This window comes from Triturus cristatus, chromosome 9, assembly GCF_964204655.1.
Source record: "Triturus cristatus chromosome 9, aTriCri1.1, whole genome shotgun sequence".
Taxonomy (NCBI): Eukaryota; Metazoa; Chordata; class Amphibia; order Caudata; family Salamandridae; genus Triturus; species Triturus cristatus.
The window spans coordinates 937,824,175-937,845,255 of NC_140592.1; the positions used below are offsets into that span (position 1 = coordinate 937,824,175).

Consider the following 21,081-nt stretch of genomic DNA (forward strand, 5'->3'; position numbering starts at 1 on the left):
GTATGTAGTGTATATGCAGTAGACTAAATACAATTCTAAATCATTTTATGTGCATGATACCAAATTCGTATATAAGTTCATTGTACGCACATTTCAGAATGTACAGACAGGAACTTAGAAAATAGAACATGCATGATGTTTCGTCCAGAGTATATGAATTGTTCCAGATATTGATCTCCTGTGTCCTGAAGTGTGTATGTACTGTGCACCTTTGCATGCTAATGGGACAATTGTGTAGGATTTGGACGTCATCCCATTGCTGATCCTGCTCTTTCACGATTTATTTAATTCTTAAGATGTTGATGAATGCCGCACCATCGCTGAAGCCTGCAGAGGAGATATGATGTGTGTAAATCAGAACGGAGGATACCTGTGCATTCCCCGAAGAAGTACTGTGTACCGCGACCCTTATGCAAGTCCTTACGAGCGCCCCAATGCCTATCCACCTCCTCCTGCGCCTGTACCTGCACCCAACTTCCCTTCTGCCTCCAGACCTCCAATCTGCCGTTTTGGGTACACAATGGACGAAAGCAACCAGTGTGTTGGTAAGTCATATGTAACTTTGGCCAGTGGGCCAGCATAAATCGAATGCATCTGAAAGTGAATCTGACATCTGAGAAATTGTCTGAGAAAGATGTCCACTAAATTGTTTTCAAATAATTTCTATGAAGTCTGGGGGTTTGCATTTTAGTAGGAGATTGTACTGATTAAACCTCTTCGAGTGCAGTGATCTTGTACTGTGTATCTATAGATTTTAATAGGATGCCAGCCTGCCACCATGGCAGCCTCAGTGTGCTATGTGGGATCTCACGGAGGTCTGAAGCTGACTGCCTACAGAGAAATGTTGGCATTTTAAGTTAAGCAGGCGCTTTTGAAAATATGCTCAGGCTGCCCCATAAACCAATTTGAAAAAACACAACATTTTCCAAAGCAGCAGTCCTCGTGGCTCCATGTATCCTGGGCAGTATATCTGGCAAAACCCAGTTCTGCACTTCAGTGGAGAGTGGGTGACAATAACAGTGATGCTTCACCGAGTGCCTGGCAGAAATACTGTGTGTCCGAATCACAAAGCCATTTTACAGAGTAGTAAACCACACACAAGCAGTGGTGAGTAGGCAGATTAAGATGTGGTTTGCCCTGGAAATTTGCGAACAGCGAACTATCTCAAATATTTGTGAGTTTATGGGCATCCACAACGTCCGATCTGTCCATTTCCCACCCCGTAAATGGTTAGAGTTTTACTTCCACAGTGAGAAGGGAAATTGTTGATTCCAAACTTGAGGGCGATGGGAAGATCTTTCCTTATGGGAAAAAAAATCCTTTGTGGAAAAAAGAAACACTAAAAAATGTGTGTTTGCACACCAGGCTGTATTTCGATGTCATGTGATATTCCCAGAATTATACCTGTAAACCAATACCTATCGCAGCTTTCTAGGAATGTTTGAGAATTCCCAAAAGTAGTACATCTGCACCTGTTTTCTTGTGTATTGGTCTTTAATGTATCATTTGATGCTAAAGTCATAAATTATATCCCATAAACACAAGTCATAAACATTTCTCCTCTTAGAACTAATGTAGTTCCATTAGGAGTGATATGTTATAGATGAACATGCGGAAATTAGCTATCGATGATTTGTAAATGTTTATTTGGTGCACCTGAGCATATGGTGTCTATGTCGATATTTTTTGCATTAGTTACAGTGTCTCTAGGGAAAAGGGTTTGAGCAATATTCAAGAAAAAGATTAAATGTGGATCAGTAACTAAGGCAAAAATACCCGTTTCTTTCTGCCAATAATTATGAAGAAAGTTTAGCTTTAGAAAAATAGGCAGAGAAAGTGCAAAGGCTTGGGTTCGAATTGCGTTTATAAATGGACATTGTACCTAGAGGTTTTTTAATATATTTCTAAAATGTGTGTTTTTATATGTATGTTTGTTTGATTTGGAAAACTGTATTTTTATTTATCTGTCACTGAACAAGTGAGTAATCCGACCAAAGTACTTATATACTAGTACATTTGAAAACATACCACAAGATGCATCATGTGCCTTGCAATGTCCCTTTTTTTATTTAGTATTTTGATTCAACTGTGCCATTGAATCACTGTGCGTGATTTGTCAGTATCTATTGATTAATCCAGTACACGTATACAGAGCACTAACATCCTGACGCGTCTACTGTTTCTGTCCATTCATCACTGCCATTTAGAATATGTGTGCCTTGAGTACAGCCTGGAGCTAATCAGACGCGGGTGTGGGCCGGGAGGTGGATCTAAGTCACAGCTGCTTGTTCAGAATATCAATGTTTGCTCTTAGACACAAATGACTAGCTAGTTTCAGAGTCGGTGATCTTTTCCGCTTCTAAGTGGCCGAGGTTTGACAATAGAAGCTGGTCTGGGATACATTCAATCTTTAGCTACCCAGAAATTTGCAACGCTGTACTTAGCTACATAATTTTAGCTCTGAAGCTTAGGAAAATCTATGCAATGTAATATACTTTTTGTTCTGATTTTAGATTTTCTAAAAAATCATATTGATTGTATTTGATGAATTATTGTATTATCTTTATTAACTGTGATTCATTTCTATGTGCTTTTATGACCAACACATTGGTCGAATAAAGATTTTGTTGTTTTTGTTGACAATAGAAGCTGATTTTAGTGGCAAGGTAAAGAGGGGCCAGGCGCAAGTGTTAAAAGCTGATTAAGTCACGCTCTGGTTAGAATTTATGAGTATGACACAGACCGTCTTGTTATTCTGAGAATATAAATGGAGGAGCCTTTCTAATTACTCTAAATTTATTTACAGAGAAATGTAGGGAACGGCAACTGTAGGGCACATCAAGACAAGGTAGCAATAGAAGATGGAGGGGACTTATCAGTCGATGAAGTGACCACCCTGGCTTTCTGATATTTTGTGAAAGAGAACAAGTTAGAGAGGTGTTTCTGAGCTGGTGTGGAAGTGCAGTGCCTTTGACTGCAAATCTTTAGCCTTCCTGGGTGTGTGATATGAAATAGTGGGGTAGGTATAGACCAAAGGAGGAGGGGTCTGCAAGTCTTGTCGGAAATAGTGAGTTGTAATTGCTTAATTAATAAATTAAAACCGAACTAGAAAGACAGTGAAAATAAGATAATAGCCCATCCGAAAATTGTTATGAAAGCAATAGAGTTTACCTTTCCTCTCTAACATATACATGTAAAATTCATTTTCTACAAACATTTGAGTATTTTTCAAAAGTAAAGGATGCGTCTATCCTTCCCTAAAACAGAACGTATAACACACTGCATCCATAAAAATGAACTACCGTTCAAAAACAAAAGGCTTCTATAATAAGCAAATAGAACTATTATAATTTCAGCATAATAATTTTTAATGGACAGATGAGGATCTATAATTGATTCATCACTAGGAAACGCAAATGGTTTGGTACTTCAATCTCCAACATCTAACGCTTCTATACAGCATATCTAGATCTTTCACGCCAATTAAATAAACAGAGGACTTCTCGTCTGCTTCAAAGGTTGCCTGCATAAAAAACAAAAGTATTAAGTATGATTCAAAAAGTAGAAATACACTCATCTCCAAACTATAGTTCAAAGGATCACGATGTAATACACAGAATCTCTAACAAAAAACTAATTGTGATTGAAAAACTAGAGACATGCTAATCTCAAACTATAGTTGGCCCACAGGAGTCCCACCCCTTCTACTTACAGGTCTGAAAACAGAACCAAACTTACAAATCTGGCTGCGCAAGAGCGTGAACCTGCATTTCGATTGTCTGCTTCTGAGTGGTGCTCACAAGAGGCACAGTGGAGGTCCCGGGAGTCCAAGAGACCCGACCCACAGATGGAAAGTCAGAGAAGTTATAGTTAGAGTGGCCAGTTCAAGAGGCTGCAGCTCTAGAAGGGTAAATAAGACACATTAGGCATTGTCTGGTGATGGGCAACCAAGCCGGTCTGTATTGAATTCAATAAATGAAGGCAACAGGGGTTATGAATTCAGTTGCGGTTGGTTAGCATGTTCTAGCAGACACATTAATCTATTGTGAGAGGTCATGATATAAAAATAGTCGTGAGCGGCTCAGTAGTTAGCATAATGCTACGCTAAAAGCATTTGTCTAACTCACTTCTACCATTAGTAAGGCACTGCAGGCCTTTGCAATCTGGGCACCCTTTTCATAACGTTTGTGAATATCCATTGATCAGTTGTGATGGTTTTGTATGTTGTGTCTGGTTCATAGTTGTTGACTCTCTGATTTATTAATGGTTTGTGTTGGTTGATGTGAAAGGAAAATGAGTTTAATTCGGCTAGAGGGTTTTGCCCGAAGGTATACGCATCGAGGGGTGTGCCACAGAACTTTTTTGCATTTCATTGCAGTTAATTGGTCAGTTGTCCATTGCCCAGGATGGGCAGCTTGTTTTGCCCGGGTATGGTATACTGTGCACGTGAGAATGTGTTATGTTTAAGATAACTTTATTTAAGTGGTTCTAAAATGTGTATTAATGCATTGAGGGAAAATAAAATTCTGTTCAGTTTGAAGCATCTTACTACTTTACATACATGAAAGTATCAAGGGTGTTTTCAGCGACTTGTCATTGAGTAAGGTGAACGATAAAATGACATTGAAAAGGTGATGTGTAAAGGTAGTTTCTGGAAAGTGCTGTTTGTGATGGTAGCCAGTGATGGCTTGTGTGATGGGTGCATATGGCTAAGGTCTCTCTACTGTGCAGTATTGGATTTGGGTGGACATAGTGAAGCACTGTCAAAGATGACTGAATGCCAGACCCGAACTGCGCTGCATGCCTGCGAGATGTTCTGTCAAGGAAGCCTTATTGAGGCCTGGCAGTTTGTGGGAGAAAAGCAAACAATCATCTTTTGAAAGTTCATGGTGTTGTCATTTAGTCCAGTATCACACTGAATAATTGAGACAGGACTAAAGCACTCATTTCACATATGCATCGTTTTATTTCTCGAGGTAAAATGTGTTTGTGGTGTGTGAAAGCTATGGAGTTTCTAGTTTCCTGCCGGCATATGCCGTGGTCACCCCAGATTCCAATTGTGTGGAGCCTCCCGGTTCCTAACAGTATTTGTGATGTTCATACAGCTGCGACTTAGGAGGATCCTAAGCAGGTACTCAGTTCCTTGCAGTATTTGCGTTGTCCAGCCAGTTGTGATTTATGTAGAAGTGAAGGAGCTTTTCTCTTCCTAGCAGCATATGCGAGGTCCTTCCAGGTGGGATTAGAGACCTGGAGACTTAAGTAGTTCGGAGAGGTATTTGCGAAGTCCACTAAATGAACAGTATGTTCTGAATGCTCCTGTGCTCTGTGGAAACGAAGTGCTGGGTGAGGTAGCAGATGCAGCAAGCAAACAGCAAAATCTAACTGAACTGCAAACAATGCCACCATCCAACAACTCATCCACACAGCCAGTAAAGATTATTTATTTAAAACGTTAGATCCATTTCAGAAAACATATTTTCATAAAAATAAATTTATGGAAAAATAAACTGCTGCTTACAATATTAACATTCATGTCCCCAAAGGATACGCCATGCCTCTTTGTCAGGGATTTACAGCATGATCGAACCAAACAAAAAACTGCTTTACGACAATGTAAGGCTTTGCTGTTTCAAAAATTATTCATTAATCAAATTAGTTGATTAATTCAATTGTTAATTAATCCACAATGATCAATTAATTAACAAACCGTGGAAATCTGAGGATGTTTATGTTGCCAAATGACTAATTTATGTATTACAATAACAATTGTGTTGCACAAGTGGCCTTTGGGGGAGCTGAGGTACAGGAGGGGAAAGAGGCATTGACCCAGGTTGTTTGAGATCATTATGAAATCTGTCCAGATGCTGACCTCAAATGAAGCTAGCAGCAACTCCTTGTCCGGACAGTAAAAAAGCAAAGGTAGTGCAAGAATAGGGGAACCATGGGTGTGTCCAGATGGAGATGAGTGTGACACGAGGACAGGCAAGTAGAGACTATGGGGCAGAGCGGTGATGGAAGAAGCGAGAACAGATGGGGAGAGAGTTATCCACTGAAACATTCAAGGAGCAAGGCTGGAAGTGTGGAGGGAACTGGGAATGCTACTTTGTCCTATGTTTGCCTCACACAGTGAATTGATACATATTCCTATTAAAGACGTGTATGACATCATGTCCAGATTAGGTGGCATAAACACTTCCTTTGTTTGGGCACATGCCGTCTTCTATTGGTCATCTGGTCCATCATCCACCTCACTCGGATTGCAGAAGTTATTGTAGGATGTCTAATTATTATGAGGCTCTTCTTACCATTGCAGGGTATAGCCTTTTATGCATCATGCAGTGCACTGTATTCCAGATGAAGTTCATGGCCTTGTTATGATACACACTTTTTCTGATACATTTATCCAGCCTGGGACCACGCAGAGATAGCCTAGCCTTAGGTGGCTCATTTGTACTGTCAATGTGTATATTCGATAAACGTGTCATGCAATGCTGTTCGTTTTCCATGAAGTTAATCTCCATGATATGACACTATTTGATATGATATGATACCAGAGCCTAAAAATTTTTGGGAGGATGGACAGCGTTGTTGTACCTGGTAGAAATCAGGGTCTCTAGTTGGCAGTGGTATACACCCTGTCCAAGTAGAGACCTTTCCTTCTAGTCCAGATAAGGGGATTACACACCCAAGATCACCCCTGCTCACCCCCGTGGTAGCTTTGCATGAGCAGTCGGGCTTATCTCAAAGACAATGCATAAAGTATTTATACATAACACGCACAGTAATACAGTGAGAACACTACAAATGGACACCACACCAGTTTAAGAAAAAAGAAAGTATCTCTAGCTAAACCAAACAAGACCAAAACAACAAAAATCCAACATACACAACTCAAAATATGACTTTTAAAATGTTTTAGCAATTCTGTCCATTGGAACCCATGGATGCGTTGATTTTACACAAGGTACCTTCAAATGCGTCAAAATTCACAAGGCAAAACAGTCGCAGAGGAGGAAAGCGTCGGAAAACACAGCGATGCATCTGTTCCTGAGTCCATGGGAAGTCGATGCATCAGTTCTGCTGCACGCAGGAGAAGTGTTGTATTAAATCCAGACTGTAGGGGGTAGCGAAGAGTCGAAATCCAAGACGGTTCTTGTCTGCCGGTGATGCGTCTGAAAAACGTGCTGCACAGGGGAAATGCGTGGAAATCCAGATGCGCTGGAGGTTGATGCAGTGGTGGCCCACAGGCACTGCGTCAGTTTCTTTAGCCGCAGTCCAACGATGCTTCGGTTCTTTCAACCGCACAGCAGGGTCTGCGTCGGAGTCAGTGCGGTGGTCTCGAACTTCTAAGACAAAGTGCGCTGAACTCGAGCTGCGGTGGTTTCTTCAGGCTCTGACAGGTGCTGCGTCAATGTCTTCACCCACACGCTAGCAGTGCATGGAAATTCTTCCCGCACGTTGGTGCTGTATCATAAAAACATGCGCTGGAAGGGCGATGCTTTGATTTCCAGCTCTTCTTGATGCTTTGTGTCTCAGGAACAACCTCCAAGGGTCCAGGACTGGAATTGGCACCACAAGGCAGTTCAGAACCGCCAGCAGTGGAGTTCAGGGATGCTGCAGGTGAAGTCTTTGTGTCCCTGAGACTTCTTAACAGAAGGTAAGCTCTACATCAAGCCCTTGGAGAATCTTCTCAAGCAGGATACAGCAAAGTAAAAGTCCAGTCATTTCCACGTCCCGCATTCAGAAGCAGCAGTTGCAGGCCAAACTAGCGAAGCAATACACAGCAAAGGGGTAGTACTCCTCCTGACAGCTCTTCTTCTTGGCAGAGTCCTCTTGATCCAGGCGTGTTTTAAAAACCTGGGGTTTTCGGTGAAATACATATACCCCTTTTGGCCTTTGAAGTTGGCAAACTTCAAAAGAAAGCCTTTGTTGTTTACAAGTTCTTACCTTGCCCAGCCTTGGCTCCAGACACACATCATCAGTAGGTACAGACATCATTGTGAGAGGACAGGCACATCCCTATTCAGGTGTCTGTGACAACTCCTTCCACCACTCTATCCCAGGAAGACCCATCAGCCTGGAGATGGCCCATCAGGATATGCAGGACCTCAGCTTCCTTTGTGTGCTGTCTAGAGTGAATGCACAAACAGTCCCCTGTCAGCCTAAACCAGACATTGAGTCCACAGGCAGGCAGAGGCACAGGATGGTTAAACAAGAAAATGCACACTTTCTAAAAGTGGCATTTTCAAACACACAATTTAAAAACCAACTTCACTGAAAGATGTATCTTTAAATTCTGAGTTCAGAAAGCCCAAGCTCCAAGCCTCTATTTCTTCCCAACTGAAAGTTACACTTGTAAAATGTTACAAGGCAGCTCCAATGATAACCTATGGGAGAGACAGGTTTTGCAATAGTGAAAAAAGAAATTGCCAGTATTTCACTATCAGTACATGCAAAACACACCAGCTCATGTCCTACCTTTTACATACACTGCACTCTGCTGGAGGGGGGTACCTAGGTTCCACCTTAGGGTTGCCTTACATATATAAAAAGGGAAGGTTAGGGCCTAGCAAGTGGATGCACTTGCTAAGTCGACATGGCAGTGTAAAATTGCCCTCACAGACACTGCAATGGTAGGCCTGAGACAAATTTACAGGACTACTCGTGGGTGGCACAACCAGTGCTGCAGGCCTACTAGTAGCATTTGATTTACAGGCCCTGGGCCCACACAGTGCACTTTACTAGGGACTTACCAGTAAATCAAATATACAAATCAGTATCACAAATTACACAGGGAGCACTTGCGCACTGATCAGCAGTGGTTATGTGCCCAAAGTCCTAAAGCCTACAAAAACAGGGTAAGAAAAATAGGAGGAAAAAGGCGAGGTTTGGGGATAAACCTGCAAAAAGGGCCAGGTCCAACAGTACCCCATATCATCAACTCACTATGTTGTATTTTCCTACTTTTCTCCTTTTGTTAACAGTAACGTGACACCCTCCAGTCCTGGTTCATGCTATGTCAACCCGCAGTTAAATAAATTAATAAATCTAGTAAAATAAATATAATTTTGATCAATCCCTTAGCCACACAGAGAAAGAAACACTTGTAATGGTGGGGCTTCTTTCTGAAACCTTTGCATTGTCAATATCCAATTTTACTGATGATGAAGACTTGCCAGTAATGGTCAGTGAAGGCAAAAAGGAGGCCAACGAAATCCCACTTGTCCACCTGTTTTGATCGGGACAATATAGACAAACTTCTCAATTAGGAACCAGGGTAAAAATAGAGGTAGACACTGGTTGAGGACAGGCACTGGATATCTGATCAGGACAATGTAAGAACTAGTGCTTGGTGCTATTCCGAAAAGAACACATATTTACGGACTATAAAAATGTGACGGTCAATCGATAAAAGATATAGTGCACTCAGGATTGAGTGTACTCTACTCTTGATTTGGGAAAACAGTGGTGAGTTCTGCATCCGATCTGGAACCTGGATCTCCAGGACATCCAGGAAAGGGGAAACATATCATATTCAATAACCAAAATCAAAGGGGGGGGGGAAGGAGAAGGCAATAAAAAGGAAGAAATCATCAAAATTGCAGAAAGTCCGGTGACAAACTAATCGACAGAGAAGAAGCTGACGCAACTAGAGATGTTGCAGGGACCTGAGGGAGTGTCTGTCTACGTGCCCTGGAAGACCCAACCTAGAAACTTGGAGATGATTTTCTCTGAGCCTAACTCTGACTAAAGAAATATCCCCAAATTATCTGTTTCCAAAACTTCCGGCCCTGATCTCTCCTGATTTTAAAGGATTTGTTAAGACCCCTGAGTGAATCAGGTACGCGAGAACAGTTTCCCTTTTGACATATGACACACAACTCTGAGGTCCGGCATAACCTGACAGCTATTGCTCTGTCCTGCTTAATGTCCATTGCTTTTAGTCGATATTTAATGGCCCTGATTAATACTAATTCAATCCTTATATATATTGAGGCATAGTATAATCCGATTATCTGCTCTGAAAATTTACTTCACTTCTTCACTGGCTCCCACAATGGCAGCTGGTGTTTTCAGAAGAGTGTAGAATGAACGTGATCTGTGGGATTGAAAGGACAGCTTTGGATGGCATCACTCTTGCAGCTTTCCTTGGGTCCAGTATTATTTTTATTGGCTTGGATATGCTTTATTTAATTTGTATTCACTATGAAACAGGTTATCTAGATGCTGACCTAATGACGTTCACATAACCTATGCAAAATTAAAAACAAACATAAAAAAACGATCTAAGTTTTATCGGCCAGATCTGGCGTTCTTAATACATTACGTGGCCAGACCTAAATGTGCAATTTCCATTTACCTGAAATCCGCGAAGTAAAGCAGTAATGAAAGGAATAAATAATGTTTCTAATAAACTCCCAACAAAAATGAATGCTAAGTTTAGCTTTTTAGATTTGTATTCGTGGCTTTAGAGTAATTCCCAGGTGAAGCAGGTTGAAGATAGACCTTCGTCGCACTAGAGACTGGCACATAGCAATAGTCCTCACAATATATTTCACTAAAATATTTTCCCAGCTTAGTGATTAATATCAGTTATTATTAGCTGATGCATACTTGGCATAACGATCCATAATGCTGGAGTGGGTTTTCTATTTAGGTGGCTCCTCTCACAACTTCTGCTGTACAAGATTTTACCATGTTATTATAATTAATCGTAAAATGATGTAGCAACATTCTCTTCTAGCATAGTTTGTTCTTTCTTAACTAGTTGATGCTGGCCACCGACATCTGCATTTTGTATCGTATTATTATGCGTGCTTAGCAGATGTATTAATTTAACCTTATAACCTGTTGCCCAGGACTATACCTATTAGCCCACTAGGGGGCTTATACTGTATACCATTAAAAGTCTGCTCCAGCATCGGAGAGGGCATTTAACAAGGGAGCGGGAATTTAATGGCCAGTGTAGCCCGCTATGGCAGGATGTAAGGCTATTAGAACATTCCGCCCCATGAAGCCAGAATGTCTTAATTAAAAAAACAAAGGCCTCTCGGAGACGGAGGGGGTCGAAACCCCCTGTGGCTCCAAAGCCTTTGTTTCACAGCTTTTGTTGTGATTGGTCAAGACATAACAGCCGTGCGCAGGGCGACAACTGTTAGCTGTTGAACATTCACAGCAATAGCTGTGAAAGGAGGATGAAGTCAGCCATGGCCTCCCTGGGCTGACTAAACTACTTTTCCTCGTTCACTTGAGCCAAGGAGACACCGGAGCTGAGCAGAATTCCCCCTCCCTCCTTCCAAGGCTCCAGAGACACTGTGAGCTATGGGAGGAGGGGGCGGGGAAGGCTCCAGTGGGACCTGCTGCACAGCCTCTGCCTTTCGCTTTTTCCTGCCCAATCCATATATTTTGGATAGACAGGATAAAGAGAGATGCAGAGGCTGTGTATTAGGACATTTTAATGTTGATAACAGCGGTCCTATACCAGTTTATATAGGCCAAGCTGCCCCATTGTCTACAAAGGAGCTCTTGACAATCCAGTGTTCTATTATAGCTTTATAGCCAGCTGTTGAGGGCTATACCAGTTGTTATTGGCCCTGAACCCATGTTATAACCCTGAGCTGCAGGTGAGGGCCTATAACAAATGAGAGAGCCTTTGACAACCAGTATAGCCTGAGATAGAAAGGCTATATGGCTATTAGAACATTCTACCCACTAAGGGCAGACTGTTCTGAATTAAAACTGGAAAAACGAAAAGACAAACATTGGAATGTTGGAGCAGAAGGCCTGTACTGGCTATTATTATCCCTAAGCCACTTCATTGTCTTTAAAGAAGCTCTCAACATTCCAATATTCTAATGGGTGTTAAAGGCACAGAACCCAAGGTATAGGCCTGAGCTGCAGACGAGGGCCTCTAAAGATGGGAGAGGGCCTTTAGCAACTCATATGACCCAAGACAGAAGACCTTATAAGGCTATTAGAGCATTCAAACATTGGAATGTTGGAGCAGAAGGCTTATAACTGCCATTATCAGCTCTGAGCCACTTCATTGTCTTCAAGGGAGCTCTCAACATTCCAGTGTTGTAATCTTCTTTATCCAGAGACCAAACCTTACCAGTCGAACTTACCTTGGATCTCAAGTTTTAATGGAAATGTATTTTGTTTGATATAGCACTTTTAACTGTTTTAGTTAGGTGCAGGAGACTGGGAATAGACGGTAGGTTACCGGGCTCCACTATTGGATACAAAGTAACTTACAGCACTATGAAAAGCGCACTTGACAGTGCACTGGAAGTCATCTGGTTAATTCACTACAAAAGGCTGCTTGTCCATCATCACATTTTCATATTATTTCTTTCAGCACTTTGGTTTTCTGCCTTGCGTCAATCTGCCGGCATGCACTGCATGATGCCAACACTAAATGTAGTCAACTCATCTCTTGTTTCACTTGTGCCTCACACTTGTAGGATTTGTCGGCCAGACTTGTTTTGTGGCCAAATGTCTGTTATGCATTATGTCTGTGTTCCCTTGTCAGTCTGTTCCTGGGCCCTGATTTATGATCCAGACCAGTAACTCACAACATACCCTATAAGCGCATGGAAGAAGGAATATTGGCTCAATTACATTGTAAAACAAATGGGGCGAAGAGCCTTTCTTTTCAGTGTATGCTGAGTTCGAGCATTTCAAGGTAAGCTGCTCATACCATGGGATTTCCAGCAGTCTTCGAGACCACATATCCCATTTTTCCGCTGCAGTACGCCATGACACTGATGGCAATGCGAGATGTTCGCACAGGTTGATGCCTCGACAGGTGGGTAGGATCAGTCCAGAATGCCTCTGAAGGGGTTGGAGGGATATGGCAGATTGAGTGACATTTGAAGGATGCCTGGCGTCTGCCCGAGCCAGGGGTCCCTTCAAAGCCAGCGGGGTTGGGGGGTTGGGGACGAGCCAGGCACATGTCTGGCTAGCCTCTTGCTACTAACTGAATCGCCTGCGTCTGATTTTAGCAGGGCTAACACTGACTCCCTTGTGACCATAACATGGTCTGAAAAAGCATTGAAAATGCAATAAGTCTCGCCTTTGATTAAGTTAAAGCCATTTGCTTTGCTAATGGTATTGTATAGTAAAGCAAATGGCTTTAACTTAATAAAAGGCAAGAACTATTGCATTTTTAATGCTTGTTGTTGCACTAGGAGCCACCATGTTGGCTGTCATAATATTGATTCTCTACATAGATTACAGTGACATCTACAAGCTCTAAGGGGTGGGGAAGAAATGGCTTCCAGTTAAGAGTGATGGATTGGCTTTACTTTAGGGGAATGTAGCCATCCTTAACTATGAATTGGCTCTTTTTGGAGTAGTCCCCTACTGAAGCATAAGGAATTTGGTTATGGGACCAAACAAAGATAAAAGTTGATGCACACCTTATAGGAGTCATTACACAAGTTTCACAAAGATAAAAAAGCAGGTGGCATACCAAAATGAGCAAAAGAAAGCATGATAGTGCAAGTGGACTGTGTCAAATGGTTTTGAGACACTACACCTTTCTACCTCACCTCTTAACACTAACCCCACTCTAGTGAACATAACGGAGTTCTCACCAAACCCATCCTAATGCCAGCAGCCCACGTCCCTCCTGCTCCTTTTCAAACCTCACCCCTCAAAATATCACTCTGTCCACAATCTCAGCATTCCTTACCTTTCCCTTCTAGGCCATCAGGGTTCCATGAGTCATCTAGTCAGCCCAGCTGGGTCTCTGCTACACCCGATCTTTGTTCCTTCCAGTTGCAGTAGTGCCATAAAAGTCAATGTTATAAAAGGCACTTTGTGTCTTTTTGGTTTTTTAAAGACATTTATGATGATCTTTTTCAACATAAAACGTAGCTATCCTGAAGTCAGGTCACTAAGAACCTTCTTGATCAGAGGGACAAGACTAGGATGGATTGGTCTGAGGTTGGGGTCTTTGGGATGCAATAGAATGGAATCAGCCAGTAAAACATTAGGGAAATCCTGTAGGCCAATTACATTTTAAGTAAGGAGTTCTGATTAGGTTCAAGAACATCTTCCTATATGTGCTCAATGCGTGGAAGCTATTCCAAGTCAAAAGTGGGCGGTGGGTAAGCGGGGTTGGCAGATCACGTGTCAATTGTGCCAGTAAAGGAAGCTCGGTTTGTTTAAAGCTATGGGTACCCACTGTAGCTTTGATGGAGTCAAGTGTTGTGACTTCCATGTCAATAAGAGGGCGAATCAAACGGATGATGGATGGAAACACAATTTGACTTAGTTCTTTAATTCATCTAAGCAGGCCCCTACTGACAAGACCATTGTGGTACAGAGTGCAAGAGGCATCCTAACTTATCTTTTGACTTTGTTTGTGTTAGATACAAACTATGCCTTTTGGATCTTGTGAGCTTGGTTTCCAGTTCCAACAGTAATGCCTTGTTACCAATTTTGATTTATGGAGGCACGGAACAGAGGAGTATCGATGCGTACTGTACTTTTTGAAGGGTACCCTTACGGTTTCTGCATGGAGTGACTTTTTTGAAGAAGATTTTAAGTGTGAGTAGATCGTTGCATGTTGGCTATTGCACTTATATTGAGACTTAAAATAGGGAGGTGATGCTGAAGAGAAAAAGAGACCTGCAGATTAACATATCTTACTTGGGATTGCTTTCCCACACTAGAATACGTGTGTAAATGATATTTTTCAATAGTTTAATTAAGTTCCAAGCTCCCTGAAATTATAACCCGATTCTAGTCTGCCTCCAAATAAGAAACTCCTTCATTGGCTTATTTATCGCTGTTGACCCATCATTCCTGTCTACGTTTGAAAGCTGTAACACGTTTTCCTAAGATTCTGCTGCACAGCTCGCAAACACAATTGTCTAGAAAAAGGAACCTGCATCACTCAAAGGGCAAAACTTTCTACAAAACACATATGAGAAGACAAACAATAGACATGCAGTAATAATCAGCTGCAAATGGAGATGGTCCTAAAAACAAGGAAAAGTCAAACAATTTAGAGTGTTTAAGGCCAAAACAACTGCTGTAAAGAGAAGCCCAGCTCAAGCAGATTACCTTTACAGGCTGGGCAAAGGAGAACAAAGTCTGAGCAGTTTCTACTATTAGCTATAAACTCTGCAACACTGGAAATGGTGGACCGCTCAGGTTAACAAAAGGAAGCAGAAAATTATAAGCAAAGAGAAGTAAACCCCGATTTCCTTTGCATACTTAAAGATGCATTCATCACAGGATTAAAAGTGTGATTTGTGCTCATTGTGCAACGGTATCTTGTGTGATATAAATCCACAGCTCCTGGTAATCACAAAGTAAGTGAAGAACCTAGCTTCCCAAGAGATGTTTTGCGGCCATGCAAACTCAAGCCGAAAATTACTTTTCAAACGGTGGCACGTTCTTTCTGATCAATGCATATTAAAGAGACAGAGTTTGGTAGGTGTGGGAAGGATGTTGGAATACAGGGCGTCAGGGTGAAAGACTTACTACCCAAAGTACCTGTAGGCCTGTCAGCCTCACTCGGATATCCAATCTTTTAGCTAGAAGCTCACAGGTGTTATTGATTGTCCTAAAAATTTAACTGTGACTCTATCCATTTCATTCTTACGCAAATGAAACAACGCCCAAACACAAACTGGGTAGTCCTCCACAGTATGCTTACACTGTCCTCCTTGTATTCACAGCTTAGTTTATAGGAAATAATAGCTGGGGTGAAAGTTGGGGTCTCAACCCAATCAGTTCAGCATACCTCCCAACGCAATTGTCATAAAAATCTGAATTAGTATATGTCTGGGTTATAAAAAAAAGACACTACATGCCTCTTAAAGCGGTGGGTGCTGGTTACTATGGCTTACGCAGGCAGGGGCGTGAGTGGAACGCAGGCATATAGTGTTGATGTGTTTCTAGCGGGGTTAGGTTAGCTATCCTGAGTAGAGGTGCTATCTTTGATTTTTGGGTGTGTGTGTTTTTTTTAAAGATGGTCGGCGTTCAGTCGGGATATATATGATTGGGGGAAGTTGTAACCAGAGCAGGGGTTATATCGGTCTTGTTAACAGATGGTGGTTGCCCAGGGTACTGGTCGCGTTGTCTGGAGAAGTACGGGTTGCTCACTACAGGGGGCAGGTGGACAGTTAAACAGTCTTGGGGGAAGAGGTGGTCTACTTAGCTCGTTATAAGGATCCCTCCGTTACCGGTGGGGATAATGTTGGCAGGCCGGTTTGACCTCCCCATAGAGAACTCACTCGCAACGCGACCAAGTGCGCACCAGATCTCCCATCAGCCTCGCAGAAACTGCAATTCCGTGGCCAAAAAAAACCCCGCCCACAAAGGGACCCGCAAAACACGGAGTGTACGAGCTGGCAACGGACGAATAGCCCAAGTATATAGGATAATATTTCCGGAACTTTCTGGTTACGGGTAACAGAAAATAGCATTTTCTTTTTATTAATAACACATACTGGTGTATTCAGAAGGAAAAATAACACCCCTTATGTGCTGGTGGTAACACAACCAGAAAGTACTAAATGAAACAAGCTCATTTTTTAACTTGACAAAGAAGCCCAGTGGTTTCCCTTGAGTCTACGAACACATATTTGAAAACAGAAAAGGGCCGTGACGTATTTGCTCGGCTTTCTCGCCTGCTAAAAGGTTTATTGTCTTTATGGGGCCATGTGTTTGGCCCCATAAAGATAAGAAACCTTTTGCGAAGAACGCAAAGCAGGCGAGGCCGTACAAACGGGACGGCCGAAAAAGCAGAGCGAATACGTAACAAGGAGCTCTTTTCCAATGGCTGGCCATCGTTTAGCATAAATGGTGACGCCAGCCAATGGAAAAGAGGGGCGGGGCTTAATGCCCCTTACAGAAAATACCCCATATCATTAAATCTCGCCAGCGAGACTGCGCATGCGCTCAGCCTACGCCAGGCGAGACCTAAAAATGGCATGGTCGCGTAGGGGTGGTAGAACCTGGGGTGCGTGAGGTGAGGTTGAGATATGCTTGAAAGAGTTAAAACAGGAGAAGAGCAATAATGAGACCTTTGAAATGTTGTTGTTGGGCAGGATAGGATGCTTGACCAAAAACACGGAACTGCTGCAAATGATTTTGACATATATGTTAATGTTTCCTTTCTCTGGCTGCAAAGGTGGACAATTTTGTATATTGAACCAAGGGCAATCTTACTGGTAGAGAGGGGTGTGAAAAGAGAAGACAGTTCTTACACGCATACAAATAAAAATATTGTATATTAATCCAAAAATGTGAGGGAATAAAGATTTTGGTAGTTTCAAAACAAATCAAGGCAAATTAATTGTACTTTGCATGCTGTGCACGAAGTTAAACTGCTCTAATTATTTTCTTTTTTAAGTATTTCCTGTGTTCTTTTAAAATTGACACAACAACAAACTGAAGCCGCACCGTACTTTGTTAAATGTTACTTGAACCAATGTATTTTTGGCACATATCATGCCACTTAACTCCCCCCGCTACATGCTGGCCCTACTTGAGAGAGCTGCGCCTGCGTACACAGTAAGAATGGGCAGAAACCTGACATCAACATGTCGGCTGAGTGTATTATGAGTTTTTTGGTAAAGCGTTTTGTCTTATGTAGTTTTGCCACATCAGTGAAAAGGTAAAATCGAATCACGCCATGTAAAATGTGTCCTTTTACAGCCAGAAGCACGCTGGTACAAAACAATGTAAATACACATATTGGAACAGTGCTATATTGTATCATGTTTCGTTTTGTTCCTAAAAATGAGAATGCTTAGTTGAGTGGTAAAGCACAGAAAAGTTACCAATGCTAAAGGGATGTACCTTCGCATTTAGGAGGTGCAGGGATGAACTGCACCTCCCTTTCCTCAATGGGAGATTGTGTTGCGGCCGGTTTACGGCCATAACACGAGCTCCCATTGAGGAAAGGGAGCATGCGACCGAAATTAGTACCCCCAGGGGCACCCCGCTGTCCGCCTCCCCCATCATGGGTTACCCAAATGACACACACAAGACAGTTGGTGTTGGGTAACAAAATGCTGCAGGTTTATTACATAATTCCAGAATATGTAATGGGTGGGTTATCTTACGGGCGATCCAAGGGCAGGCAACCAACTGGGTCGCCTGCCCGCCTGATGAGCCGGGCAGCGCGGGAGCGATGCCCGCCGTTGCTGCCCTCCAGGTGATTCTTTCTATGATCACGTGCCGTTGGTAACTCTACTCACGCCCCCCCTATTGGGGCGGAGCGTCGCATAGCAAGCCCCCGGTTGTTCAGGCCCACAACCGCCCGCAGGACTAGCGGGGCGCCGACACGGCTTCCGGGACCTCCCATGAGGCTCCTCGTTTTGGCTCAGGCACCACCTCTGGTGCCGCGCAGAGGTACCCTTTGTACCGGCCTGCTTCCAGATCGCCCTGTAACTCCGCCACAGCCCTGGAGGCGGCTCACCGTCGCAGCCAGGGCCCCCCACCAACCCGCTATAGTCTTACCTGCCACCTCTCCTATCTAGGGCTTCCTGCAACTAGCTGGAAGGGAACCATCCTAGCAGAAAGAAGAGTTTGAAATTCTGCCTCTTCATGACAGTGTGACAGCGCTAGCGGGACTCAAACCTTGTGAGATCCCTTATATCCACAGGCCCAAGACTTACCAGTTAGCTATAGCTCCTGGTGTTGTAGATGGCCCCATCTAAGCCCCCAAGACCCGAGACGCTATCCTAATCGGAATAGGGTCTGCTGAAATAAAGGACCCGTTGGGCCTGGGGAGATGTGCCAAGAACTATTCGCCCCCCATGCGGGCAGGTTACCCTCTTCACAATTCTGGGCCTGCCCTCTTAGGCTATGAAGGCGAGAAGGGGTTTACTTAACCTTTGGCCAGCCCCCTCTGTTTGCTAAACCTGGAGCACAGGAGTGCTCCTAGCTGCCAGCGCGTGACCGTGGGCAAGGGGCGACTCCTGCCCCTGCCCACCATCCCCTATTCCTTATGGGAATTATGCCCCTACAGATCCCTCAGTGATGTAACCCCCTAGGTATACCATCTTCGGGAATCTGTCTGGCTTAAACCTTGCGCGCTGTCAGTAAAGTTCAAGCATTGAGGATTGACTAAGTCCTACTACGCCCCTCCCATCATGCTCCTCAGAAGGAGGGTGGCGGGGGGTGCCCCCCACCACAAACCCAGAGCATCCCCAGCGGTGCCAAATTCCTGCTCCGTTGAAGTGGAGATTTAGTGCACCCTGGGCGTGTCAAATGTACTATTGACATACTGTCCCCTTGCGATTGCCCCGCTGACACCCCAGTTACTGGGACAGCAGCACCCTATGTTTGCTGGCAGCGCCCCTAGCACGGTAACGTGTCCGTAAACCCGGATCCCAGTCTCCCGCAGCTGCGGTACGCGACCAGTGAATCCGGTGGGGGATACCCCCAACCGCAATGGTCCTCTAGACATTAAGAAAAGCCCTATTTTACCTGGGCCTATCTCCAAATGATGGTGGTTTCACCCAGCTGTAAGGCCCGAGGCCCGCCTATGGAGCCTATTTAATTGTTTTGCTACTCGGCCCCTTTATGGGTAGGCCTCAGAATTAGGGCAACGCGCGTGCTCCCAGGGCACGGTGCTCCCTGAAAGCAGATGTCCGATACCCACACGCTGATACTTTCATCTGATGCTAACTGCCCTACGCCTGGAAGCTTCCCAGGAACCGTAGACTTCGTGGTCCCACCTAAAATGATCCCATCGACTGGCGGGAACCCAGTGGTGGCAGGACCTGCATGGTACTCCATCCCCGCGTAGCTAACGCTTATTTGTGACGCCGGAGCAGGAGATGACCCCTTAGTCTCAAGTTCTACCCCTAAAGGGTAACCTCGGGGGCGGACAAGTCTGTGGAAACCAACCGGAAACTTTGGTGCAAATACCGGCCCTATTCTGAATGTTGCGAATGCTGCAAGGTCCATAATGCCCTGACGCCATGAGGTTCTACGTGGTGTTTACCAAACTTTGAACGACCGCACCCTTGCTATATAACAACTATACCACCCACAAGCCGCCCTGGCTAAAGCGCGGGTGGAAGGTCTTCACTGAAGCAACCCGAAATCTGTCTTTTGTTGCAGTGGAATGCCCCCCAAAGTACACCTGGACCTATTCCTATATGGTTCCTTTAGCTACTTCTCCTGCAGGCCAAACTCTTGGTTATGGTGCCCAGCTCAGTGTGCTGCAGGCTAATCGGCTTAACTATGAACTATCGGTGGATTTGAGACAGAGGTACACTACAAAACACCGAAATAACCACGGGTTAAAATCCGCTCGCGAGCGGCGCACCCGCAACCACTTGGTCAATCACGCCGGTAACCTATGTGGTGACCACTTATTCTTTTGCCGCTAAGTCAGTGCGTCCCCGTATCCAATGCGATTGGGGCACTGAGCTACACCCATATCTACACCCATCTAGTGGCTCAATCCAGACTTCCTTTAGCATTAGATAATAACTACCATTCTATCTCGGTTGCGTTGCCCTGCCCGACTAGGCACCCACCTGGGTGTCTAGGTTACAGTTAGTTATGTGTGGTTTCCCCCATATCAGTGCCACTATAAGTGACAGTTGAAAGCGGCCCACATAAGCATGTTGGCGGGGCAGAGATGCGGGCATAAGCATACCTCTTATAGACTGTCGGCAGCGACCCGTGTTTAACTGTTACTAATATGGCAATGACCGTTCTACATTAGGACTATCCTACTCTGGTCCGTCCTACCCAAGGACTGATGCACTTGGGAGCGCGAGGCCGTACGCAATGGGGGTGGGTGTCGAGACAACAACAACAATGACAAACGACCCAAGCCCCCTTTCAGCAAAAGGTTGGCGACGAGATACACGCATATCTGGGCATGGGGCGATCAGTGATAGCCCAGTCATATATATACCTATTCGTGCACGGTGGATTAGTGATTAGCTCAAACCGTAATGCTTGCAAAATTATTAGAGCGCCGGACACAAGCACCGACCAAATAACCCATTCGGGTGCAGGGGGTGTCGTAATGCCCAGATTCACCTAATGCGCGCGAATGTGGGCACGAGCAAATTCTTGTGAATAATACAT

The 21,081-nt window shown here is 43.9% G+C and overlaps 1 protein-coding gene across 1 annotated transcript in view; it reads left to right on the forward strand.

Annotated features, from left to right (window-relative positions):
• The window catches only part of FBLN5 (fibulin 5), a 276,797-nt gene that overhangs the window by 48,458 nt on the left and 207,258 nt on the right, over nucleotides 1–21,081 (forward strand). Inside the window, exon 4 of the mRNA XM_085626515.1 lies at nucleotides 297–545. Within this exon, the coding sequence (XP_085482641.1) occupies nucleotides 297–545 (249 nt within the window). The remainder of the gene's footprint in view (nucleotides 1–296; nucleotides 546–21,081) is intronic.